The sequence below is a fragment of the Oxyura jamaicensis genome, chromosome 2 (genome assembly GCF_011077185.1).
Source record: "Oxyura jamaicensis isolate SHBP4307 breed ruddy duck chromosome 2, BPBGC_Ojam_1.0, whole genome shotgun sequence".
Lineage (NCBI taxonomy): Eukaryota > Metazoa > Chordata > Aves > Anseriformes > Anatidae > Oxyura > Oxyura jamaicensis.
In genome coordinates this window covers 90,647,188-90,674,930 of record NC_048894.1, presented here as the reverse complement: position 1 = coordinate 90,674,930, position 27,743 = coordinate 90,647,188, and the positions used below count along the sequence as shown (strand labels likewise).

At 36.3% G+C, this 27,743-nt stretch overlaps 1 protein-coding gene across 5 annotated transcripts in view; it reads left to right on the top strand.

Annotated features, from left to right (window-relative positions):
- The window catches only part of PTPN3 (protein tyrosine phosphatase non-receptor type 3), a 123,110-nt gene that overhangs the window by 72,044 nt on the left and 23,323 nt on the right, over window positions 1-27,743 (top strand). For all 5 annotated transcript variants that reach the window (XM_035317782.1, XM_035317783.1, XM_035317784.1 and 2 more), the window contains 7 exons: window positions 908-1,084; window positions 13,348-13,371; window positions 15,531-15,729; window positions 16,656-16,733; window positions 17,677-17,733; window positions 23,762-23,918; window positions 25,680-25,843. In XM_035317782.1, coding sequence (XP_035173673.1) covers window positions 908-1,084; window positions 13,348-13,371; window positions 15,531-15,729; window positions 16,656-16,733; window positions 17,677-17,733; window positions 23,762-23,918; window positions 25,680-25,843 — 856 coding nt within the window. The remainder of the gene's footprint in view (window positions 1-907; window positions 1,085-13,347; window positions 13,372-15,530; window positions 15,730-16,655; window positions 16,734-17,676; window positions 17,734-23,761; window positions 23,919-25,679; window positions 25,844-27,743) is intronic.

Sequence of the window (27,743 nt, the reverse complement as noted above, 5' to 3'; positions counted from 1 at the left end):
AGATTAGTTATGTAGTGCCTACATACATATTTAAATATGCTGTTATTTTGAGAATAGATATGATGACAGCAGAAGAGTGGGTATCATTGAGCTCCACATTAGCAAAGTTTTTGATACTGTCTGCAAAAGTGTTCTATCCAAGTTAAGGCACTTTGTTCTGGATAGGTGGATAAACAGATTAAGAAAAAATATGGGTGAGGGGTTTGGATGACTGCAATAGTTTCTACCCTACCTGAAAACTAGTAACAAATGGAGTAACAACCTGGGCATATTAACAGAAGCACAGATGGTAGATCAAGGAAGTGAGTTATCCCCATTTTGTTCAGCATTCATTAGACCTTCATCTAAAATGGTGCAACCAGTTTTGAGCCCACCAATACAAACTGGAGTGAGCTCAGCAAAAGCCACCAGCCACCAAGATAGTTATGGGGCCAGAGCACTTCCTCTTTGAGGTTGAGATTAGGTATTAGGAAAAAAATCTTTATTATGAGGGTAGTGAGGCACTGGAACAATGTTGATGTCTCACCCCCAGGAGGGTTCAAAGGCAGGCTGGATAAAGCTTTCGGCAATCTGGTTTAGTGGAATGTGTCCCTTCCCGTGGCAGGGGGGTTGGAACTAGGTGATCTTTCAGGTCTATTCCAACCCACACCATTCTCTGATTCTGTGATTATAACTTCAACAAGTACAGGTAGCGTTTGGGGGACACCATGGCAGCATACAATAACCTAGTATACTGTAACATTTTTTGTTCTTAAACTGATGTATCCATTATTTAAGATGATACCTGTACACACAACATGAAGGCTTTAGGACATAAATTGCATTAGGATGGAAATCATCTTGAAAGAGTTCTACATGCTATTCAATTACAACTTACCTACTTGTGTTCATGTTCCTTTTTTTTAAGGCGGAGTCCTAGACTACGTCATGAAATTCGTAAACCACGACACTCATCTGTAGATAACCTTACAAATGAGATTACCTATATTACTGAGACAGAGGATGTTTTTTATACATACAAGGGCTCTCCAACATCAAAAGACAGCGATTCAGAGTTCTCTCAGAACCGTAGTCCACAGAGGAGGTAAGAACTTCAGCAAACAATTCATTGCCTATTTTGATTTAAAACCAAACCAAAACAGCTATAGCACAAACAGTCATAAGTTAATAACACTAAAATTCTCAGTAGCTGAGTTCTCAGTAAAATTAAAGAAGACATACCTGTTCATACCTGTAATATCCCATTTCCTAGTGTCTTCTGCAGCCCTTTCTCACCTGTTATAAATTTTCTTTTCTTTAGGGGAACTTTTATTGAACTCTTAAGAGTTGATTTATGTTCCACATTATCAGTTCCACCTCAGTTGAAAGACTTACTGCATTTGATTAAACATGCAGTCATAATACTAGCAGTCATTCATCTTTTTCTTTCTCAGAGGAACTGTAGATTACCTCTCTGAAGGCAGTCTCTTCTTTTCACCTTCAGCTACTTTGCTCTGTACCAGTTGTTCTCCCTTGTCGCAGTCTAACCATTTCTAGGTTTACTTCCAGGACTTGAAGCTCCTATCTTTGTGCAGTAATTATTGGTTTGCTTATATATTATATTTAATGTATGGCTTTCCTATTATGGAGGCATTTCTTCATGAGTAACTTCATATTAATGCAATATTAACTTAAAAAAATAATAAATGTATCAAGTCATTGATCGGTAAATTTCAGAAAGAAAACAGAGCTTTACAACTTGCAGATGGGAGAATACTGTGAATTAAAATGCAGTTTCATTTATAATCTTACAAAAGGAAAACAGTTTCTGGTGGCCCATTGTAACTCAAAGACATGATGTATTTTGAGCAGCAATGTAATAATGCAAGCTGAGAGGAATAACCCATCTCTTTGATAGTGTGTGGCCACTAGCTGTGGCTGCAAACTCTGGACATGCACTGTTTTTTCGTATTTGAAGACAACGTTATTGTTACTACATTATAGCAGAGAGGTTTTTATGAAAGGACTGAAAATTTAATGTGCTGTGTACATATTTGGAGCTTTTCACTGTGGTCTTTGAAAATATTTTTCTGTTTTTCTTACTGGAAGTCAGAAGAACTGTACTGCTAGCAGTATCAGTAATAGCCATAATATATGTGATGCATCTAGATGTTACAAACAGTCATAGATATGAAGCCACGTCTTTCCTGTGTTCTTGTACAGGCAGATTATACACTTGCAGAAGTAGTTTTCAAATAAAGTCAATGAGAGGAAGATCATATGAGAAGATGATGAATATAGAAGTTGTAGACAAAAAAAAAAAAAAGCCACTTTGTAACTGTGACTGGTAGATTGTTTCCTGCCTTCATCATTCTTGTTGTTTTTGTTGTTTTTTCTTCAATTTTCTTTTACTACATCTTCATTTTTTTCTCCTTCCTGTTTCACCTTTCCTATGTCTACAGAGAGTGGAGGGAAACTGAAAAAATGCTTGTATAAATCTGACGAACTGTTAGTTTTTTGTGAAATAAAATGGTCATTAATACCTCAAAAATTGAGGTCAAATATACAGTAATCAGACAAATCAAAAAATGTTTCTTCTATACACTGAAATTTTCAACAGTTTATATTATTCCACGTTCCAATTTTTATTCTTCTATGTTCTTACTTTAGCCATTACTTGCCTCACTCCATTTGTTGAAAGATAAAAAGTAAAATTAAGTCTATATGTGTGGACAAACCTTTCTTTCTCTGAGTGCTTTATTGAAAGAGCTATCTGCCAGCTTAATCTGCTTTATAAAAAAAAAAAAAAAAAAACTTAACTAAAAAACGGTAGGTTTAGATTAGATATAACAAAGAAATTCTTTACTCAGAGGGTGGTGAGGCACTGGAACAGGCTGCCCAGAGAAGCTGTGGATGCCCCATCCCTTGAAGTGCTCAAAGCCAGGTTGGATGGGGCTTGGAACAACCTGATCTAGTGGGAGGTGTCCCTGCACATGGCACGGGGGTTGGAACCAGATGATCTTTCAGGTCTCTTCCAACCCAAGCCATTCTATGAACTTGCATTTCTTTAGTATTAAGTATAGACAAACATTTGTCCTGGACTTTTGCCACAATTCAGGAATATTTAGTTATTAACTAGGAAACACCTTGCAGTGTACTGATAAATCCTTTAAAGCTATCTTACCTATTTTTGCTGTGCTTGTCTTTAGTAGATTTGAATTGACGTGACTGAAACGTGCTTTGGAAAAATACTGAAATTGAAAATCTGTCATTCTTTTCTTGTAGTGAAGGGCCAAGAGTAGGTTCTTATAGTCCTCCCATTGTCTTTAGAGGGCTCATTTTTCTCCCTACCTGCAGTCTCACCTTATCAAAAAAAGGTGTTAGTTAATATTGATTATAAGTGATGAATGTGTTTGTTGTGAAGAAATAATCCAAAACCATGTGGAGAGTTACTAGCAAGCAACTGTAAGACAGTGATTTTTAATCACTAAATTGTTAAATTTGGATCTTTGAGTCTTGAATATGGCTGCTGCTTTTTTAAAAAAAAATTATTTACATTTTTAAAAAAAATTTATTTACATCAGTTACTATCAGAAGCTCAAGACTGTTCAAGATGCAATTAGCATAGTATATAGCTATTCATTTTTTCAGACTGCCATGAGCATTTTAGGGGTAGGGGGAATGGTAGATAGTTTTTGCTCGTTTTTACTTCAGACCCTGGGTAATGTTTTAAGTCCTTTTCCTCAAGACAGAATTACCTTCAAACTGTTCTGTTTGCTTTTTGGGACACATTTATAGATAAAACTTGTGTATCAAGACTTACTGTGTACTTAATCCTTCCAAGGCATGTTTGGAATCTTGGTGGACATTGGAGTTGCAGAAGATAACATTGGTGTTAGAGTGTATAAACATGCTCTAATTTCCCTATAAAACTTTTTCTTCTCCTGACAATAGCAGGCATAATTATTTTTTTTTAATCTGTTTTTTCCTTGCTCTATTTAAACATTTAAGGGTGATTTAAGGATGTTAATCAGTCACGTTCTATTTTGTTTCTAGAAACCAGTACACAAATTAGAAAACGAATTATGGGGAACAGTTCTTAGTTTAGAAGACTTGAAACATATCAATTATTAATATTATCTTCAATTACTTCTTCCACTTATTAAATATATTGTACTGTATCAACATGTCAACACCCAGAACTGTTTCCTGTCAAATAATTAAAATAACTGTTGAGGAGATGAGGGCCAAGGATATTTTTTTCATTTATTATATTGCTTCCCTGAAGAGCACAGTGCTTGTTTTAAGAATGTACTTTGAGTGAACATTCTACTTTCTAAATACAATTTGAGGTATATCCTACAGGCTGTGGCTGAAAAGAAAAAGACAATTAAAAATTAGAGCGAACTTTGAACATAGGCAAACTACAGAAAACCAGGGCAAGCTTGTCTTTTGTTTTGTGCTGGTGTAGCTAGAGTGCTTCTGCTACCCAAATTATCTAAGGTACTATCATATTCGAGTACAATTAGAGGCTGAGCCATAGACAAAAGAAACAATTTTTCTCTCTCAGATTAGAGTCTGCAGAAAAGATTGGAGCTATTACATATGTATTATAGACAAAAAATTGCTCTAATCCCAAATGAACATATATTAAAGGGAGCTTTATTCACAGGGAATGAATAGATTTGCTTTTCCAAGCCAAGCCATCTCAAATCACAGCTGCATACAAAACCTGTCATTAAAGACAGTGCTGAAGAGGGCTTCAAGAAGACTTTTGTTTAGTCCAGGGCTTCCCAGCCTTTGTGAAGAAAACTTCCCTGTCAATTTTTTCTCCTCTTTCTTGCCGTGCTGCTGTCCGTCTCATCTGACTACTGCTGCCACTGCAAAGTTAACACTGATGCATGCATGGAGTCTACACTGACACTTCCCAAGCCTAATAGGTTGCTTTGTTGTTATACCACACTTTTATCATTGCTGTGCCTCACCAGTTCAGAACAGGTAATTTAGTCTATCTTCTGACTATATCTTTACTATGTTCACTTTATTTATCCTATGCTTGCATACGTATACTCATTACTATTATTATTTTGTTTTTCAAATGATTTCAAGAATAATACTAAAATAAAACATACTATTTAGTAAGTGCACTTGTTTGGTAACCATTTTGCAATTAAAATTAGCTTTCCCTAGTCTTGACTTGAGCTTCCCTGAAGGTGTTTTGCTCTTCTTGAAAGATCTGCTTTTTTTTTCATTGAAGCACTGCAGCTACTGACTTGCTTCACTTCTCATTTTAAGCAAGATAGAAAATTTTGTTTTGTTAGGTTACATATCTTCAGAAGTCTTTAAACAGTGAGGTATACATTAGGGAAGAGTTATGAATATGAAAGCTTAAGGCTTTCCTTTAAGACAGAAAATAAATTAAGCTATATGGATATATTATTTCTAAGGTCTGCTGAAAAGCTGCTTTAATGTGTTGTTTTTGTTTGTTTGTTTGTTTGTTTTTGTTTCTGAATCTGTTTGTGTCATACCAACAGGCTACCTGACACGAAACTATGCTGATAGGTTGATTTGTGAAATGGGGAATCTTGCCTTTGGGAAAAAATGTTTCAGTGATATATCTGTATTACAACTAGTTATTTCTAAAGGCAGGCTGATGGAGTTGTGCAGGGAATTCTTTTCAATTGCACTTTTCTTCTTTTTTTAAAAAAAACCTATGTACCTGAAGAATATCACTGTTGCGGTCTTTCTTCATAAGGGTACACTTGCTGCTTCATAATTTGGAATGAGGAAAACCTCTCTGGTAGAGAAGAACAAATTATTACCCATTTGTCTTTCTGTGACATTAACAAAATCTCTATGCTGTTGTGTCATTTGAGGACAAGAGGCTATGGTAAAAATTAAGTAGTCCTACTGAATTATGTGATACTGTTTCAAGATCGTATTAGGATATTCCAAAATAATACCTTCAATTTTATTAGTAACCTTCAAATCTAAGTATTTAGTTGGAGCAATAGATTGATTACATTATGGAATCATATAATCTAACATGCTTGATCTTGTATCAAGAAACTAATTTTTGTCTTGACACAGCACTGTCCATCCCCAGTGTAAAATCTGTTTCTCAGTATTGACATTTATTAAAAAAAAAAAAAAAAAAAAATGATATATGGGGAATGTCAACTGAATATATATCATACCTAGTAGTGTATCATGTAAGATCCTTCAAGGCTGATTTGAAAGAAACTGGCATATCCTTTGCCTTCTATTAAGTAAGAGAAAATTAAAATGACTAACATGAGTCATGAGTTTGCTTGTTTCCTCATTTTGTAGATGTAAATGGTTCAGTAATACACATTTTAAACACTTTGTGATCTTGAAATCCCAATGGCCTGAGGTTGCCATAAAAAAAGTGGGGGTGGGGGGAAGGGCTTTTAACTGAGTACTATTTAGGGACTTTGAACTTAATTTTTCCACATACATTTCTTTCCTTTTTCTCCCTTCTTGCCCCCAACAGTATTACGCTGGAATTGTTGGTGCCTTAGGTGTGATAGCAATGTTCACACTTCACGGTGAAATGAAAAATTAAAGTAAATGATTGAAAAAGAAAGGAAAAAAAAATTTGAAAGTCTCTGTTTTGTTGAATGCTCTTAACCTCAGAGGATCCATCTGTGGGAAGCTGCAGGTTTTTCAGCCCATGACTGAAATGGGAGGAGTATCCTCTACTCATGCCCTGGTAGTATATTTAAGTTTTTAATCCAGCTCTGTGGGAAGACCATGTCATTGTTACTAACACCCACACTTCCTCCTTAACTGAATGTTGTGTCATTAAAGTTAGTTGGTGTTTCTTCCAGAGATGGCAAGGCTCTAGAAGTGAAAGGTTACTGAAACAAATGAAGTTTCTCGTGGTTCAGGGTAATGTTATTCCTGTTACTTGTATGAGACCAATTTATTTGGTCAGAGTTTCGTTGACCTTGTAAATTTGGGTTTAATGGCTTTTTTTTTAATGTATCTATACACCTACTATAGGTTTGTTAACGTAGTGTATGGATTGTTAATGCAGTTGTTTCATGCTCTTCTAAAGCTTCTTTCATGTTTTTGAATACACCTGAGTGCATGTTAGTAAAAATGTATAAACTCGACCACATGTACTAGGTGCTATTTTAAGGGAAAAAATAACTCAGTTATTGGCTTGGAAAAGTATCCCAATTAAGCTGTGTGGAGGGTCTTAGTTAAACTATCCAGTTTCTCTTGTTCCTTGTGTAATGAAATAAACCAAGTCTTTGGTCTGTTTGGTTTGGAACAGCAGACTGCATAGGAGCAACTGATTCAGGATTATTATTTTTTTTGAGTAGACTCTGTGGCCTAACAGAACAGATTAGCTTCACAATTCTGTTTAAAATGTATTTCAGAAAGAAGACTTGTAAAACACGTTTCAAAGAGACATTCAAGCTCATTACAGTGTAAGTCAGAAAATCTGACAGATGAGGCCTTATAGATCTTGTACTTAAATTTAAAGACTTACTGATGATTAATCAGCAAAATAAACCTGGCTAATTATTCACAGATATGAGAAGAGGCAAAAGGTTGGAGTGAGGAAATAAGTCACATTTAAATTATACTGCCAAAAGAGGTTTATTAAGAATATGAAGTCAGTCTCTTCTTGGAGGCATGCAGCAAATATGCATGTGAGGTGATGGACCCAAGTTACCCAAGGGAGTGCTGAAAAGACACACAGAAAATAAAATTCACACTGAGTTTGGTTTAGCCCTTGAACATGTTGACAGAAAGGTTGAGGTGTTCCTGTCCTTGGAGAAATTAAAATCTAAACAGACAAGGACCTGTGCACCCTTATCTAACTTGGTTTAGATGATCTCCCAGGCTCCTTTCCAACCTAAATTACTTCAGTTCTATGATTCTACTTACTATAAATGAAACATATTCCTGCATGAGCTTTTTCCTTAGTTAAACATGCTTGCCAAAGCAGTAAACCTCTTTAACTTACAATCTAAAACTATCCTTTGCTGGTGATACAGAAGGTATAAAGGCTACAGTCCCAGAGTTGGAGGGGAAGGAAACAAAAGGTTGAACTAGTATGCAAAAGGAAATTCACTGACATTATGCTATGAATTTCTGGAAGTGCATATATGCTCCTAGTGTAACTGTGATGTATCATCTGGCAAAGTTATTGCATTGAAAATAGATTTCCTGCACTTAGGCTGCATTTGGTCAATTCTTTCAGCTTAATGTTTTGATAAACTGTAGCCACTTAGTGAGTTTGGTAAACTTACTATGGGAACACATCATTATTTTAACTAAGATATTCATTTTGTATACAAAATTTTTAAAGCGCTGCTGTTGATGAAAGTGCCCTTCAGATGTATCCAGCTAAGTTCCAGTAACTACTACCTTATAAAATTGCAAATAGTTTTAAAGAATTTAATTTAAAATGCTTTTTCCCTCTGTCCTTGTTCACGTACTTCAATCTTTCTTAAGGAAGATGCCCTCCAACGCTAGGCAATGGATCTCAGAACATTTCCGTTTCATTTCCCTTAACCTTGTCATTCCATCACTTACCATTTGCATCCTCTTCATCATTGCACTTGAACACTTTTCTGAGGCTTCTCTATTGACTAAGGTAATTAAGGGGTTTACGGTTGGTAGGCCAAGCGCAGAGGAACTGAAAGAACCCTTTCATCGGTAATGGCAGCAGCTTATCAATGTGGATGCTTGCAACTTAGAGAAAATCACTGAAAAACTCATGTATACCGTGAAGTCCACAAGTTTTCTCTGTAATGGCATTCAAATGTACAGCACAAAGAATCCATGTGGCCTTGCGCAGTTATTCTGTTCACAGAAATGCTGAATGTTAATTGTGCAAGTCATTCTGTATATAAACTTCTCTAAAAGACAGCAAAATATGATGCTGCAAATATCTTCCAGTTAATTGGTTCATGAATAATGATCCTAGTTTAAATGGGGAGTTCTCAGAAAAGAGATAATGGAAGTGCTGGCATATTCAGTCTCCCTACCCTTGCAGGTGTTAGGAAGAAAAGAAGCTTAAAGAACTTTAAGAACACTTCAAGGGCAAAACCTACAGATGTTTCCTTCAGTTGTTTGTAGAGAGGGAGTTTTGCTACAGTTCTATTGTTTCAGTTGTCCCTTTTCTCTCGGGGTTTGACTTTAGCTTATCATCATCAGTTCTCAGAATAGCAGAATTCTCTGGTAGGGCACATAAATGTGGGGAGGAGGGGTCTTTCCTTGAGACTTGACACAAAAGGAGAGTTGGATTTTCACAGCAAAGAGTTTTGTTGTAAAGATCATCACAGACAGAGCAGTCCATAGTGATTGAAAGATTGAAACAACATCTTTTTAGACATATTGTGGAGTAAGGAAGAAGAATCACTTGTAGTTTTCAAGCGTTGCTTGCATGTTAGCTGATCCAATGGAAAGTTTAATCTCTTTGCAAGGAAGGTCTCTCTTTCTTGATGAAAAGGTTGATTGGTTGGTCTGGTGAGTGTTCTCTTTTATTGACTTAAAATATGGTGGTTGTTGTATGCTGTGAAATAAGGAAGATAAGTTAGTAAAATGTGGGATACAGTATAGCCAGAAAAGATGATTTCAGTATTCCTGTTCAAAGTACTTTATCACACTGGTGAATAATTAACTGCCAGAAGTAACATTTCATTGAGTTGCAAAGATAAAATTCTGCAGCTATAGCTTGCTGTCCTGGTAAGAACTTCATGAATGAATGCACAGCACTGATATATCTTGTAAGGGTCTAAGTCTAAGTTTTTGGTTACCTTTTTATATTTTAAAAGGTTACAGAATGATTCAGTAACTCCTTCAGATGGATATGTTTGAATTAAAGTACAATAATTCAACAGATAAACCTTCAGCAATATTACAAGGAATATATATCCCACATTTAAGTCTCCAGATATTTTATTAAGATAATTGAGACTCTATTGTGTGATTATATGAATGGAAGTGAAAGTTGTTTTTATTTTTCTCAAATAACCTCACTGTCTTGGGTTGGGGTTGGGAGAGATATTATATTAAAACAGGAACATTGCATCAGAATTTTATATGTAGATTTTGTGGGAGCTTTCACATGGGTTAACTTACGACAGCTTGAACTCCACAAATAATTTGGTAATAGAGCCATATCTCTTCTGTGGCACAACACAGAAAAACACACAGCTTCATTGTTCTTTCCCTCAGAAGGAAATCAATTAGTTCAAACTAAAATAAATTCTATGATTCTTTATTTTTAGCATGACTTCCAGAGGAAGTGAGGCTTATGTCATCATGTTGCCTGTCTGTGTTCCTTCCCACTTCAGAAAGTCTGGACAACTGCAGTCACATCTAATGTGGGGATGGAACTTTCAAAGATGCTAACTTTGTTTTTTACAAGCTTAGTGAAAACTGGCGACTAGGAAGAAAAAAACTCGATCTTATCTTCTCTCATTGAGTAATTACATTCTGAGCTCAACAGTTGTCTGTACCGCTTAGATTGGCTGCTCAGGCAGCATGTGGGTGCATGGTGCCAAAGGGTCTTTTGTACTGCTGGCAGTTAGGGAGTACAAGTTTTATGAGGATTGCAAATAAGAGAACTGAAGGCACTTGTGAGAGAATGGCGGTGATCTCAAAGGTGGGATCTCAATGACTGCAGTAAAGGAAGATAAACGATAGTATTTTTTTTAAAAAAAAAAAAAAAAAGGAAAGAAAAAAGGACAAACCAAACCTCTGCAAATTCTTATTGAATCAGGCTCCCCATCTTTGCCTCTCAAGGTAGAATTTGTTCATCTTATAGAATACACATGAAGAAACTGAACTAGAACAAACCTTTTATTTCTACTGTAGTCTTCGATGAAATACGGTACGCGATTCTTAAGATTATTTTAGAGAACAACATTTGGAAAATCTAACTGTACTGTGAATTGCTTCCTGTAATTTAACAATTCAACTCTGCATCCAAACCAAACTACTTGTTTGTACTTCTCCAGCATGGAGTTGTATTGCTTAGGCTTTTTGGTTGCTAGTTACGAAATTTGTAAAGCTCTGTTCTATCTGTCTGTAAGTCTATAGAAGTGTAAAGCTCTGTTCTATCTGTCTATAAGTCTATAAAGACTTTGATTTGTAAGCACTTTTTTGGGGTAACCATTACTTTCAAATTTATTCTAGTATCATACCTATTATTTTAATAGACTTAATATGATTTAACTCACTGCTTCAGAAGGTTTCTGATGAAGCTCCTCAATTCCTTTAGAAATCTCTTGGTTGTGGTTTTCCTCTGTAAAAAGCCCAGTGAAACATGTTGCTGTACATGAGGAAGGCAGGCCTGGCACTTGAGAGCTGTCATAGGGCTTCCAAAATGGGAAGGGATTGACCAAAAATTCCTTGCTTGGAAGGAGATCTGCTGTTTTTAAACCACACAGATATGGTAAGAGGCCAAAAAGCCAGATGGCTAAAGATGCTCCTGTTGTCAGATCTTAAGGCTTAGAGCAAAGATTCTCCTGATGAAGAAACTTCTACTATACGTAACAAGTTTACGCATACCAGCTCTAATTACTTTATTTTCAGTGTTGTGGAGAGACCTTAAAGGTTGGATTTGGTGCTTAGGGACATGGTTTAGTGGGTAACATCAGTGGTAGGGGGATGGTTGGACCAGATGATCTTGGACGTCTTTTCCAACCTGAATGACTCTGTGATAAAAACTTTTTCTCCAAGTGTAGCTACTAACTTTTTGAATATGTTTGCCACACTAAAAAAAAAAAACAAAAACTATCTAATAAAACAGATGAACAGTAACATGATCTCATTTTGCACTCTGACAGCTAATTTATGTCTTCACTGCTGAGTAATTATTGTGATGAAATGTTTAAAGGAAAAACAGTAGTCAACAGTACTTAAGTCCCATTCTTTTCGTAAAGAAACCTGTATGTTTGCTGGTTAACTGAACTGAGTAAGAGAACAACGAGTTTGACAGAACATATTATTAAAAAAAAAAAAAAAATGTCATGATGTATGTAGCTAGGTTACTAAATTCAGGAGAAACTGGTGAAGAAATGCAAACTTGAGGCAAGTCATTGCTTTGCTTTTCATGAAAGGCAGTGGTATATTCATGTATGACTTTCACCAATAAGATGTGTGAAAGGGGCTGCTGTCCCATCAGTGCACATGAGTATCAGGACTTCTTCTGACCAACAAAGTCTTTCTGTTTCCTGAGGTGTTTATGACAAGGTGATGGAGGCAGATGTGGGAGAGGAGTAACTGGTTTGTAAAGGGATTGGACAGACAGTCTGAGTAGAGAAGCCTCTAACTTTCCTTAACTTGTCTCTTCTTCATGTTTTAGAGAATACAAGAAAACTAGAACTGCTCCCTGATATGATTAATTGCTTCTGTTTCCAGCCTCTATACTCTGTTTCAGTTTTTCATTTAAGTATGGTTGAATAAACCCCAACTTCAACTTCAGAAGTCCCCGAACTGCTAAGTGGTGGTGGTCATGAGAGACTTATTAAAAAGCATCACTAAATGTTTACCCAATTTTCCAATGCTTTTCCTAAGCATCAGTTAGCCACTTCTGAAAAAACAGAATACCAGGTTATATAACCAATCCAGCACAATATACTGGCTTTCTGGCATTTTTTTTTCCCTCCCCAGTTTAAGCGAATTGTTTTTTCTAGCACAGCAAGTTTTACAGTTACCTAGATTCCTTCACTCCTAGATGCGAGCAAAGAGAAGACTTTATCCACATCAGATGCTGTGTGTGGATGTTAATTTGATAATGCTTGAGGAATCTGTTATAGGCAGCCAAGCTGCTCAGTAAAGAACCCTAATTAACTGCCTTTCATTTCTGTGCTGGATTGTCCTGGCCCGTGTAGCTACTTTAGTTATACTTTGTGTTAAAATTCCCTGTCAGCATCTGTTCTCCTCTTAAACTAAGTGATGCTTCTGAAGCAGCCTATGCTAACTTCTCCTTACCTACCTGTAAAGAAATGTAATCAGTGACATCTTTAGTCAGTGTGATCCACAGCTAAAACTTTCTCAAATGATGTAGCCTGTCCTGTTCAATAATTGCCTCTGTAAGCTCCAGTGTAGTTGATGCTTCAGTAGCAGTTGTGTTGTCTTTGTCATTGGGCTTGTGCCAGAAGTGGAAGTGAGTAGTTAGAACTGCCTGGTGATTTTTCTGTTGAGTGTTTCATAAATGCCATAATTGCCTGATTCAGACCTCCTGCACAGGATTAAGTATTCTTTAATTTTCTGTGAACACACCTTTTGGCTTTCACACAGGCATTTTCTTTAATTAGAGTTTAGTTCCTGTTTTCCTGAAGATTTAACTCATGTTTATTTACTGGTTTTTAACAGGTCGTCGGAACAAGAATCACCCAAGTGAGTTTTCTTTAAACTTTCTATTACAGATTCCTTAGCTTTAAGCTTTGTAACAAAATGCATAGATTATTTTTTCCAAGTACTTATTTTTATAGTTAGAAGACAGAAATAACTGTAAACCAATGAGTAATATAAAGCTTTTTTTAAAAAATAAGATTTTGGATCAGGATGTGGGAGGTTTCAGTTCCTACCATGACCCTAAGTGATGTTAACAAAATAATAACTATTTTAAACTGTTCAATATAACCTTTTGTAAAAGTTTACTGATGCTAAAATCTTCTGGTAATTTTATCTGGTGACTTTATATAGTGCCAGGAAGCATTAACTGAAGTAATTTGTCATGTTCTTCTGGTGTTATTTTTTTCTACGCTGGAAAATCATTAAGAGATATGCTTTCAAGTTGCAAGTGATTTTTTTCTTAATAACTTATGTTCTGAAAAATGTATTATGATCTGTTTACATATGCAGTGTTCCTGCTTGCTTAACAATGACCTTACGGAAATCATGAAAACCTCTTGGAAGCTACCAGATTAAAAAAACATATATCATAATAGTATAATTATTTTATTTTTTTAAGTGTAGTTATTGTTTGCTAAAGTATTTTCAAATTATTGAAAGAGCCAAGTGAATCACATCTCCTGAAAAATATTTCCTGTGATAACTGAAAATCCTGCAAATGTTGTGCAAACCATTTAAGCCACATTGCCAAGAACATGTAATAAAACTGAGTATCAGAAATACTCAGGCAAAAATAAGTTTGCCTGACGTCATCTTTCAACATGTTTGTAAGTTGTAGTCAGATTTCTACAAAATGAGAAATATTTGCATTATTAATGTTTGCAAGTCCTCTACTTTAAAAGCCAACATTACATCCCTCTATAGTGTAGTTTTACTTCATTGACAGCTAGCAGTGGCCCCTGTGAATGGTTCAGAAAAGCCCACATATATGAATAGAATTGCACCAGAGGAGAGACAGATGTTTGAATTCACAAATTCTAATGCCAGGGTTTACTTCTGGTTCTTTTTCTCTGTCAGAATTTGATGTTGCTTTTTAGGAATGGTGAAGTAGATTATGAATCGCATACACCCTGTAAAATCTAACAGCACATGTGCTTCCAAGGATCAAATGTACTTCATTTCAGTGTTGGGTTGTCAATAGCAGTGCAGAGTATTCCTGCAAACTGTCCTGCCACTGAGCATCTATGATGCAAGTGCAAGGTCGGTCTGCAGTGTGGCACACCTCAGTTTGTGCCATACACAGCACTATCTGTTAATGATAGGACACAGTGTCCAAGCTGCCCTGAACTTTCCCAAGACATAAATTTTCACAAAGTGTTGTGTAGTTTTCATGAGGATGGATCTTTTAGTATGTATGGTGTCTGTGAGTTTGATCTAATTGAAGAACAATATTAGTTATATTAGAGGTCTGTATTTTTTCCCCTTCAGAAGAAATAACTGCAGCTGAGTGAACATTTGAAAGGTCATGAGGCACTACCAGGCAGCTTGTCCAATTTTAAGATCTGATGTATTCATTTACTTACTGTTTTCTTTTTTTTCATCCTTGAATTTTAAAGTTCTTGACCCATTAGTTCAGGTCTATACTTCCATTTAATTCTGGGTCTTCATGGCTATAATTACCTCAATGACAGAATATAGTACTGTTATTAGACCTGTCATTGTCACTTCATTTCCTATTTCTCTGACAATTTACCATGGCTTTTCTGCAAACCACCTTCTCGCAGAGAGATAAGGTTGAGCTGGCACTCATGTGAGTAGAATGAAAAAGAGCACTTTGCAAAAATGAGTGGAATCACAGTATACAGTTTTCATGGGTAGGACTGGAGTGCCTTTCCCCTGGGGCTCAACTCTCATTTCCTCCATGTTACTGTGATTTCCTGTACCACTTCAGCAGTGCCTTTCACTGCTAACCTCCAAGTAATTTGCTAAAAATGTTTATGCTACTCAGTTTTGCTTTGTCCCTTCTTCTGGGCATCCACAGATCAAATAACTTTTTACTTTGAATGGCAAGAAGTGTTAAAATCCAAGTATGAAATTGGCTTGCTCTTGGAACCGAGCAGTACGTTTGCATGTTTTACACTGTTTAACATAAAAATCTGGATAACAATACCTTCCTAATATTTATTTATCTTTCTATGAAGGAATGTGTTGGGAAATAGTCCAACTCGGAATTCTCTGACCCATACCTCACCTAAAACCTTGGCTCAGTCTCCCAATGGAGTTGGTAACATTTCTGGCTCTTACCCATTGGAAGGGGTGGATAAACACTTCTTAGAAACATATGACAACATTACAAAAAGTAGCTCAACAGAAGATTCCGGTCAGTACTACTGTGATAAGGTAGGTTCACTTGCATTCTTTTAAAGTCAAAACTGGTAATAACTGTAGCTTTGAACTGTAGATTTAGAATCTACAAAAAATGTGATTATATCCTGGGATGAGCATGTTTTATGCAGTAATAGGAATACATCTTAATGTCTTATTCAAACTTATCTAAGACTGTATATAAAATATGAGAGGCAAGTCTACCAGCTACATTGTTTTCCCATAGTATCCAGGTTTCTAGCAGCATTTGTAGGGAATCTCTTAATGGAACGGGAATGCTTGCATAACTCAAGTGGCTGTATGTCTCAACAGGAGCCACAACTCTGCTTTATCCCAGGCATCTCCTCTCTGGGATGGCTAAAAAAACACACTTTCACCAGGTGTTCCATGCTAGCTTTCTGATAGCAGATCATTCCTCTCCTTCTCTCCAGCCTTTTCCAGAGGTGTGCTTAACAACTTTCTAACCTGCCTGTCCAGTAGCTGCATCTAAGTTTTAATCATTCTGGCTTGTGGATCTCCTGCAGAAGACGTCATGCACCCTTTTAGAGGAGAAAAGTTGATGAAAATGAATGCTTCATAATGCTTAGAGTAAAAGTGCTTCAAGAGTACCTATCTTTTTTTTTTTTTATTCCTTCAGTCACCTTTAGCAAGAATAACACGTTGAAAATGTTAATAGGTATCAATTGGAAAAACTAAGATGAGAATAACAGTGTTAGCGCAGAAAAAGCATAGAACATATTCACCATTATACATGCTGCTATTTTTACAGTTAAAGGTTACAACTGTGAACATATTTTTTAACCTTCTTCCTTTTTAAAACATGGATTTACATAGAGTATACTTGTTCAGCGTGTCTACATTTGGGTATGCTATATTCTAACTTGCTGCTTCGTGTTTTAAAAATTAGAAAAGTTTGATGTCGATTTTTCTCTGTATTACAGAATGAACTAATTGAGGGAGATTTACTTTTGGTGCGAATCACACCAGATGAAGATGGGAAGTTTGGATTTAATCTAAAGGTAAAACAGCAATCTTTTGGTTATTTTTAAAGGATTTATGTAGATGTTTTAGCATTATGACTATTCATCATTTTTAATGTGATGCTTTGGAGAGAAAACTGTATATTCTTACGGACTCAAAAATTTTTAGAAATGGCAGCCTAATTCTTAAATGATAAAGGCTTTTTTTCATAACTGTTACTTTATTAGTTCTGTATTCTTTAGTTGCATATACTATGGGCATGTCACATTTTCAAAGCAAACTGCCTATTTTGCTGCATAAATGTGGACTCCAAAATTTAATTTAAGGCATTAATTTCTGGAAAAAAAATCTGCTTCTGTATTATAAAACAAGTTAAATAGATTGTGCTATCTTATTGAATATACCCATAAAAATCACACTGGAGAGATGAAAATTTTGGAAGAAAACGGAAGTAAGTATTGATTTCCCTGTAAATTTTTGAAATCCCCTCACTGAAATTCTATCTAAAAAGATAGTGTGAACTAGCCATAATATCAAAATCAAGGCTGAGTTTGATCATTTTGCTTTAAGCATTTATTGGTGAAGCAGTGGCAGAGCTTCATGTAAAGGGAATAAGGGAGTATAGCTGTCTGGAAGTTTGCTACCTGATCTCTTGCAAGTTCATCACAATATTTAAGGATGCTGTCCACCTAGTGAGTTCAAACATTGAATTAGGCTAGCTTGAAGAGTAGGATTTGAGTAATGGTGCATTTGATCTGTTTATCGCCCGTTAAAATGTACGGGCAGGCAAAGACACCGGTTTTAGTTAACTGGAAGAAACACACACCTCTCCTGACATTCACTCATGAAAATTCAATCTATGTCTTACAGTGATAGAACACTAACTTTATAAAAATAAAATTAAAATAGGCGATTGCTTGTTTAAAATGCTTATGTTTTTTATAATGACATATTTACAGTCATTATTTACTTGACCTCTAGGGTGGTGTAGATCAAAAAATGCCATTAGTGGTATCAAGAATAACTCCAGGATCACCTGTAAGTAAATTCTTACCATTTTTAAGTTCTCATTTATTACTTCTTCCACCAGTGTCTAGTCTTTACTTGTAGGAATTTGGAAACACACAACCAGTATCAAATAATAGATGAGCTTGTTTCTTTAGTAATTGATTTGACCAGTGTTTTCTTGAGACATGGATGAAAAGATTGGGAATTGTTGAAAGCATGTTTGTTTCCCCCATCATCTCAAAAATACATCTTGAAACGGCTCTGGGAAATGGAAAATGTTTGAAGAGGGGCTAAAAGGGTGGTTGAAGATGCAGAACAGAAGTGAGTAGTCTGGGCCTCAGCAGCCAAGAAAAAAAGAAACTATTTCAGAGAGATACAGCCAAGATCTGCAAGGTTTTGGAGCACTGTGAAACAGGTAGCAGGGGATTCCATTAAAAGAAGTAGGGATTATAAAATTAAGTTTGTGAAAGTCAGGTTGAAAAATAATTAATAGTAGTAGTTCTTCATGCCCAAGACATCTACAAAACTCCTTGACAAAGGGTGCTGTAGTTAAAATAATCTCGTAGGGTGGTTAGGAGAGGATAAATGCTTGAGAGAACAACCTGTTGACAGCTTCTTGTGGTCTGACTATTCAGCAACTGAAGAAATCCTTAGAGCTAAAAACACTGATAGGATGGGGGAATACTCGGGGCAGGGCCAGGGGTTCAGGAGTGGGGAGCAGAATGTATTCAGGCATTGGAATGTGTTGCCCAGGGAGGTGGTGGTGCCCCAGTCCCTGGGGGTGTTCTAGGAAAGGTTGGACTTGGTGCTTAGGGACATGGTTTACTGGGTGACATTGGTAATAGGGTGATGGTTGGACCAGATGATCTTGGAGGTCTTTTCCAGCCTGAATGGTTCTATGATTCTTTGTTTGCACTCATCTTGTTTTGCCATGGATATTTGCTTATGGAAATGTTTCTGGACTAGGTGGAACATTCATCAGAATCAGTACAGCCGTTGAGTTCTTATGTTGAACTGTAAAATAATAATAGTGATATAACACTTTGGTAACTTTTTGCTAAGTAAGTGGTTCATAAATTTGTGATGATATGCATCTTATATTTTTATTTCACTCACATTCTTCCAAAGTATATTTCCCAACTCTCATAAAACAATCTCAGTGCTAACTTGATAGGAGAGTCCCAACTTAATCTTACAAGTCTGTTGTGCTCTACATATTAGAGACTCTTATAATGTGATAAGCAGACACAGGGCAGATATCTGAATGTCAGGATGTAAATCTAGCTAAAAGAAATTGTTTGAAAACTTGTATTCTGTCCCATTTAAGATTTGTGACTTGACTTAACGCAGTACACAGCATTCTGTTATGAACTACAATATTTGAATAGAAGAGTAATAGGAAATTATCATTATAAATTGAATCCACAAAGGAAAAATGAAACAAGCCTTAAGGGTCCATGTTCAACGTAGCAACTTCGTAAGGGTTATTTGAGATGTTGAAGTGAATGTAAGACAAGCAGGCTCATTCCACAATTAGTGAAGTAAAGATGCTTCTCCAGAGGCAGTGGTTATCCTTTGGCAGATCAGACTGTCTTCTGGGAAGTATGGAAGTATCAATCTGTCTTTCTCTTTGTTGATTGGAAAAGGGCTGTAATTCTAACTTAAAAGCTTAGTTTAAGTATCTCCAATTAGTAATTGTAGGCTAAAAAAATAGATAGAAGTGACCAATTAGCTCTCTAGCCTAATAAAGCAACAAGTCAACAAGTTATCAAGGGTCGGGATAAACTGAACACTGTTATACAACACAGTACATGTTCAAAAGAACTGTTATATAAATCACACCGTGTTACAGGAAGAGGAAAAAATATAGAGCATAACAGTATTAATGTTGATTATATACTTTTCCATAAACTAATTTTCACCTTCTCTTGACTATTTAATAAAATGTAACTGATATTTGAAAGTTTAAGTAGTTGTATGGAATGCTTTTTTGCTTTATTTTAGCTCCATAGAACATCAGTGATGTCATTCCTTCCTTGTATTTGCTGCTGTTTCAGCTTGCTCTGGATTCACTCATTACCAAGCAAATTGTCCTCAGGGACACCATTTAATAATATTATTTGCTAAGATTATTTATCAGGTTTGTAGGTTACTTTTCCAATTTTCCTTCAAAAAGATTTGTCTTTTTTTGTGTGTGTGTGTAAGACAAGAAACTGAACTCACAAAATAAGGCAGTATTTTCATTTTGGCATCCTAAAGTCTTAAGTGTTTGTTTTTTAAATTTCCTTCTACTACAGCAGTAATCTAGAGTGCTGGAAAAAATTGAGGACAGAATAGCAAAATGAGTTGCAGGAGAGCATAAATCTAAAGAAAAACAACTTCTTGCAACTGGTATTTTTTTTAATAAAATTTCTATACTGTTTTTTTTTTTTTTTCCTCCCACAAACAGTATTAATGTCCAAAGGTGATAAAGAAGTAGTTATGGTTGTACTTAATAAAACTTCTGACTGAAAAATAGTATGCATGCTTCTTGGAACAATAACAAAGTGATTAGCATAAAATGAAACATTGGGTGTGTCAATAGGACAGGAAGCCTTTGACATAATTAATTATCTGAAAAAGCTCTGTATCTGAAAAATCTACAAATTATGCTTACATGGAAAGAATTAATTCCCCTTTGAGATATATTTTATACAGTCAGATGATTCAAGCAAGAGAGTTGAGGCATTAACGTGTCACATGATTAATATAGCTTCTTTGAGCACAGATATTCATCTTCTCTTGTAATAAAGAATAATAGCCAGCAACCAGGAAAGAATTCTAAATTATGGAAAATGTAGGAACTCAGAAACCATTCCTTCTGTGTTTTTGTTGACTTCTTGACACTCCTAGACTGACGAGATATGGTCTGTATGACTGATATGATCTTTATATCATTTATCTTTTCAAATATTACTAACAGCATTTAGAGCAATTAAATCAATTGTTCATTGTCGCTTTGTTCAGTCTTGCTTTCATAAATTGTACAACGTATGGCAGTGACTCTTTTGGGTAACTGAATACCTGGTTAACTCAGTGTTGAAGGACACCATGGCTGATTATAATTCCCATTCTTCCTCTCTTTTTCATTCATCATTGACAATCTTCCATATCCTTTTTTCTTTAGAAAAAGTTTGGGGAAAACAATCTTATTTTTTTTAAATATATTTTTACGCAGCTTTTCTGATTGGATTCTTTTTTTCTCTTGCATACATCTTTGTTTTCTCTGTGTTCTTTCTCTTATCCCTTATCTGTTTTTTCCACTTACACACGTTTTAAATTTTCTTCCCTTTGTTTTCTGACACAAATGGTTCCCAATTTACTTTCATCTCCATATCACCTTTTTTTTTTTTTTTTTTTCTAATTCTGTGTTTTTCTTACTGTTGGTTCTATCATCATCACTTCTCCTTTCTGTCATCTTCTGTTTTTTACTTGGTAATGTAGTACATCACTGATAAACTTAGTTCAGGAGAGCTATTCATGCGTCTTGCAAGGCATAACCAGGATCAAGAGAAAAGGGCTAATTAGAACATCCTGTTCACATTTTGTGTCTTGATAGGACTAATAACATTGGATGAATAAAGTTCAGGGAACCTGTATTAGCATGAAGGAAATAGAGTGAACAACTACGAATACAGATTAACAGACTGTGATGGAGTTAGGTCTCATTTATAAAAGATTCAAATGGAGTATTTAAGTATATGACTCTTGTATAGCTGGGTACTTCCTAAACTAAAAATCAAGATAGCAATGAAAATAGAATTGTTACGTTAAGTTGATGCTCTTGTCAAAGGTTGTTTTGAATATCTCCAAGGTGGGAGATGCCTCAGTGTCTGGGCAGCCTGCTCCAGTGTTCAGTCACCCTCACAGGAGGGATGAAAAAAAAAATGTTTCCTGATGTTCAGATAGAAAAGTCTGTGTTTTAGTTTGTGCCCACTGCCTCTCGTCCTGGCTCTGGGCACCGCTGAAAAGGGCCTGGCTCCATCCACTTTGCACCCTCTCTTCAGGTATTTATATGCATTAATAAGATTCCCCACTGAGCCTTCTCATCTCTAGACTAAACAATCCCAGCTCTCTCAGCCTTTCCTCATGCTCTGGTCCTTTAATCATCTTTGTATATCATAGAACAGTTGGGGTTGGAAGGGACCTTAAAGACCATCTATTTCCAACACCCCTGCCATGGGCAGGGACTCCACCCAGCAGATGAGTTTGCCCAGGGCCTCATCCAGTCTGGGCATGAACGCCTTCAGGAATGGGGCATCCACGGTTTCTCTCAGCAGCCTGGTCCAGTGCCTCACAAGCCTCTGAGTGAAGAATTTCCTCCTAACATCTAATCTAAATCTCCCCTCTTCTTAGTTTAAAACCATTCCACCTTGTCCTGTTATTGTCTGCCCAAGCAAAAAGTCTCTCTCCATCTTTTTTATAAGCCCCCTTTAAGTATTGAAAAACTGTAATGAGGTCACCCCAGAGCCTTTTCTTCTTGAGGCTGAACATCCCCAGCTCTCTCAGCCTTTCTTCACAGGAGATGTGCTCCAGCCCTCTGATAATCTTCGTGGCCCTCCTCTGGACCCACTCCAACAGCCCCACACCCTTCTTGTGCAGGGGGTCCCAGAGCTGGACACAGCACTCCAGGTGGGGCCTCACAAGGGCAGAGCAGAGGGGCACAGTCCCCTCCTTCCACCTGCTGGCCACCCTTCTGTTGATGCAGCCCAGGACACAGTTGGCCTTCTGGGCTGCAAGCACTCACTGCTGCCTCATGTCAAGCTTTTTGTCCACCAGGACCCACAAGTCCTTCTCTACAGGGCTGCTCTCGATGAGTTCTTCTCCCAGTCTGTACTCAGACTCATGTCTGGGATTGCCCTGACCCAGGTGCAGCACCTTGTTCTTGGCCTTGTTGAACCTCATTAGGTTCACATGGGCCCACTTTTCAAGCTTGTCCAGGTCCTTTTGTATGGCATCCCTTCCTTCTGCTGTATCAACCACACCACTCAGCTTGGTGTCACCTGCAACCTGGCTGAGGGTGCACTCGATGCCATATGTCATTGATAGATATTAAACAGTACCAGTCCCAGGACAGACCCCCTGAGGGACACCACTTGTCACCGGCCTCCACCCAGATATAGAGCCATTGACCAAGACTCTCTGGGTGCAGCCTTCACACCAATTCATCATTGGAGCCAATATCATCGTCATTCTGGCCATGGCTTGAACTAATTTGTACTGAACGCAAACAAGTGTGCTAACAAGTGTGGCAGGAAAAAAAGCCAAACAAATCCTAGAGTACAGAAGATAAACTAAATTGCTGTATCCAAGACAAGCAATAATGCAAGTTTTCAGTTGTAAGGGGGAGAACTATGTCCTAGTGTTCTGTGCAGCACAGGTAAGTAGCACTGAAATGCGTTGCAAATGCAAAGTACTTGAGCATCATAAATCAAATACTCACCTACATCATCTTATTAAAACTCTAAGCAAATGAAATGGGGATATCATTTGATATCTACCAGTTAAGAATGATAAATTACAAAAATACAAAATGTGTATAAACTTCTTAAAATTGTAAGAATAAAACGCATGTCCAGGGAACGCCATGTTACTTAAATTATCCTCAGTTTAATAACCTCAGTCATATTTGGGCTTTTCAGTATTCACGGCATAAAAAGTGAAGGATGTTCACTTAATAAGTCTGTCATCTTGTATGCTTAGAGTGCTTTTTCCAGTAATTCATTTCTTGATGTTTAGTGTTTGAAATTTGTATCTTTAAGGGCAATTTGCTACTGACTATCTGATAAATAAAAATTCTTTTTTTTGTTAGCTATTAGTATGGTGGTTGAACTGTTTCTCATCTTCATTGAAAAGCTTTAGATCTGATTTCTTTGATTGAATTTCTGTAACAGAAGATGAAACTTTGTCAGGAGGACTCTGATGAATTTGCTTATATGATGAACTTCATATTCTGATTTGTTCCTGCTAACATGGCTACATGCAATGACATTAATATGTTTCTTTGGTCTTGAAACAGGCTGATAAATGCATTCCAAAACTGAATGAAGGTGATCAAATAGTATTAATTAATGGCCGAGATATCTCAGAGCACACACATGACCAGGTGGTCATGTTCATAAAAGCCAGCAGAGAATCTCACACGAGAGAGCTTGCACTTTTGGTCAGGCGGAAAGGTAACTGGGCTTATTTTATTCACTTTTTTCACTTATTTTATTCACTTTTAATTTTAAAATTTTTGAGATTGTTGCTCTTATGCTTGGTATTATACCTTCCTCTCTTTAAATACATGCATTTTTGGTTCACTTGGAATATGTCCGGGGTAGAAAGTTCTCCCTGCATTTAAATGAGTAGCATAAATAGTTTTAACTGGAGGCTCTTTCCAATGCAACAAAGAATCTGTCAAGTTAGAATTTCTTCTTATGTTTTTAGCTCTAAAAATCTACAAAACAACAAATGGTTCCTTTCAAAAGTTCATTTTGTAAATATAGCATAATTTCACAAATCTTTAATTGCATGTTTGCAAATACCCATGAGCTGCTGTTGCCCAGCACAATTATGCTACAAAACAAGTCAAATGAGCTTTTTAAAATTCTTACAGTAGATGTTTTATGATAATAATGAGCTTGACCCATGCAGCCTACTCATTAAATTGCTGTTGGCAAACAAGACAGTCTCTGAAATATGTAGGGTCATAGGCCTTTATATGTAAAACACAGACGACCAATCCTATTCCATTTTGCTTGCTCCTGTCTAAATACATGCAGATCCCAGGAGCTTTCAGATGAAGTGAAACTTCTGGTCTATTATTTACTTTCTTTAGGAGTTATGATGAGACCTTAATACAAAGGCTTGCAAAGAGCTTCTGATTACATTCTGGCTTAAAAATCTGAAGGGATTATGCTTTGCTGGGAAACAGGAGGCAATAAAACCGCATAAATGTTATACGCCTCTGTAGCATTTACTTTATTAAAAACTTTGTATGTTTCTGGGAAGACAGATGTCTATGTGTTTTGGTCTACCTGAACATATTCCTGCTCGTTATTGCAGACCTCTCCACTGGCTCTATGCAATATTTAGTCTTTCCTTATCCTTTTTCTAGTCCCCTTCCTACCTGCAGATAAGTCTCTTCTTAGCTAAAGATAACCTGTGGTTCCATGCCACTCATTTGTATAGGCATGAGTCCGAACATCTCCCCATTTTCTTTAGTTCGGCAGGTATGGGCCATTCTGAGCATTGCAGAGAATAACCACAGATGGACACATTCAGTGATGCAATAGCTTTCATAGAGCAACAGAAGTGTTGTGTAGTTTTTCATTAACATTTTTTGTATTCTTCAATATGTTAGCAAGGAGTATCATAGAAAACTGGCAATTTATTAAATCAGATCCCTCAGTGTTAGTATAAGAGATTAGAGAACAGAATTCAGGTGCTCCTCTAGTGGAAAAGGAGTACAGTGTATGTTTGTGTTCATTTTACTGTGGGATGTTCAAGCTTTTTGAGATATTCCATTAATTAATTTCTAAATTACTTTAGGCAAAACTCATTTAGTTTTCACAATGGTTAATGTTGTGGGCTCGAAGCGTGTCCAGCAGTTCCATCTGCAAAACTAGATGGCAGCAAAAAAAAATTTTTTATTTTTATTTTTTTAAATAAAATTCATTTGGAAGTAGTGGTTTGCCATCATAGTTAGCTCCTTAAGCTCCTTAGCTTAGTTAGCTCTTTCTTTTTCCTGGAGATGGTGAGGATCTTTTACTCTTTCCCTTTTCTTCAGTAATCTGGTATATAAAGAAATGAAAGTCTGTTGCTATTACTTGCTTTCTTGAGACCTTAACTTTGCAAATCTTGTTGTTCTCACAAGCTGGTAAATCTTAGTATGTGTTGCAAGCACATTAGTGCTCTATGTAACGGATTTTAATTTTCAATGCATCTTTCAGTAGTTAAACAGTTTGTGGAGCCTAAATCAGAAGATGAAGTTGATTCCCAAAATCTCCCAGATTCTCTTCTTCCTATTTGTTCTGAATATGCTGATACTCTGGAGGAGTCTATGGAACAGCTAAGGAAAGGACTGGAAAGTGGGACAGTACTTATTCAGTTTGAGGTAGGTAATGCTCAATTCTCAAATGCTATTAATGCAGACCAATGGCTGTGACCATCAAGTAAAGTCAGGGCTTAATTAATTACAAAACTTATTGCTCCCTTTCAGTCTTATCTCAAGAGAATGTGAATATGAGTTGTGCCCATCAGTTTCACCCTCCCCTGCAGGAGAAAAAGGAGAATGAGTTATCAGTCTTGCATAAAACATTGTCTACTGAGAAAAATGTTTTAATTAACATGTTTCTAGCTCATGTACCCAAAGCTCACTAAATGTTGTTTTTTTTGTTTTTTTTTTTTTTATTGAGTAGAATAGCAGGGAGTTGACAGAGGATAGTCTTGTACTTTGTTTCTTTTCCCATGCTGCTCAGTGAAGTTTCTGAAACCTCTTTTATACCCTATCTTGATTTTTCACATTCTCGTGTTTAGCTGCCTTTCATGAAGTAACAGCAGCAACTTGACTGTTCCTGCTTTTCTTCTCTGAGAGGCTGATGCAAAAGTTTTGCAATGTTAATTTCTATTTGACATTTTTAATATGCAGTCTGTGATATTTTTCCCTAGCAATCTAAAACATTGATGGTTACTTCGTGAGCAAATTACTTTGGGGGTGAGGTTCCCCTGTATGTAGCATAAGACTTGGATGAACTGCTGTACAGATTAATTCCTTAATGTTTGTTATGTTCTTCAACATGTCAGCAGAGAATATCCTAGAAAACTGACTAATAAAATGTTCTTGTAGTTTATTAAAATGGTTCTTCAGTGTTAGTGTAAAAAATGAGAAAAGATAATTCAGGTCCGTCTCTAATGGAAACAAATTAGAATGTGAGCGTGCTTGTGTTCATTTAGCTATTGGAGATCCAAACATTTATTGTAACTTTGGAGAAACCCTTCTTGTTGTTACCTATTAATTTCACATAGTTGAAATCTGGCATAATCCTTTCTGACTCTGGAAACTTGTAGAACAGCAATGCCTTCTTTCCTCATTTTTGATGTTTTTCCTTCATTATTGTTATGAATGCCATGAGATTTAATGGTGATTGTTGAAGAGTTGTGGTGTTATTTATTATATAACCACTCCTTTTATGAGGACTGCTTTGTTTCCAAAATTTCTGAGAGTTAAGATTCCTTCACCCCCCCTTTTTTTAAAAAAGAAATTCTGGACTCCATGGTTTCTATTGCCTTTCCAAAATCCACAGCAGTAGCTGAAATGCTGTAGTAACAAGTTTGTTAGTTACTGAAACAGTAACTCAAAAGATATCAGCTACCCTTTAAATATGCTTATTGTGCATAAATTTAGTCAACAACTTTGACAATGTTTCTTTAATAAACTTTATAGAATGTTTGATTCTTTATGACTGTTTTTTTTTTTTTCCTGATAGCATTTATAAAAGGATATTCTTGATGTAACAAAAAAACACAGAACCCTTTTGTAATGTAATAAACTTACTTTAGCGATAGCTTAGCAATCTTTTTTTCTTTCAATTCATTGTTTGGTGACCTTCAGAAGCAGAGACAATTGTAACATCTCTCACCAGCTTTGGTAATTCTTGCAATCTCCATTCATGTTAGTAAAGTAGAGAAGAATTAGTACATTATCACATATAAAATTTTTCCAGAACATTCCTATAATTATAATTTATGTCCAGTTATGCAGAATTTAACAAGTCTATCAATGCTATATGACTTTCTTGTCAGGCAACAAGAACAAAACTCCAGAACTGTTACTTAACATTAAATTATTCTTCCTTGTTTTCCACAAAAAGTAGAAAACTTGACTCAGGTAAAATGGAACTTACTTTAACTAATGAAAGCTGTTTACTACATAGATTATCAAGTTCTCTCCCCACATGGCCTCCTTCCTCATTCATGCTGTGCAGTTGAAAAATGTGGTACTAAGACCTAGGATT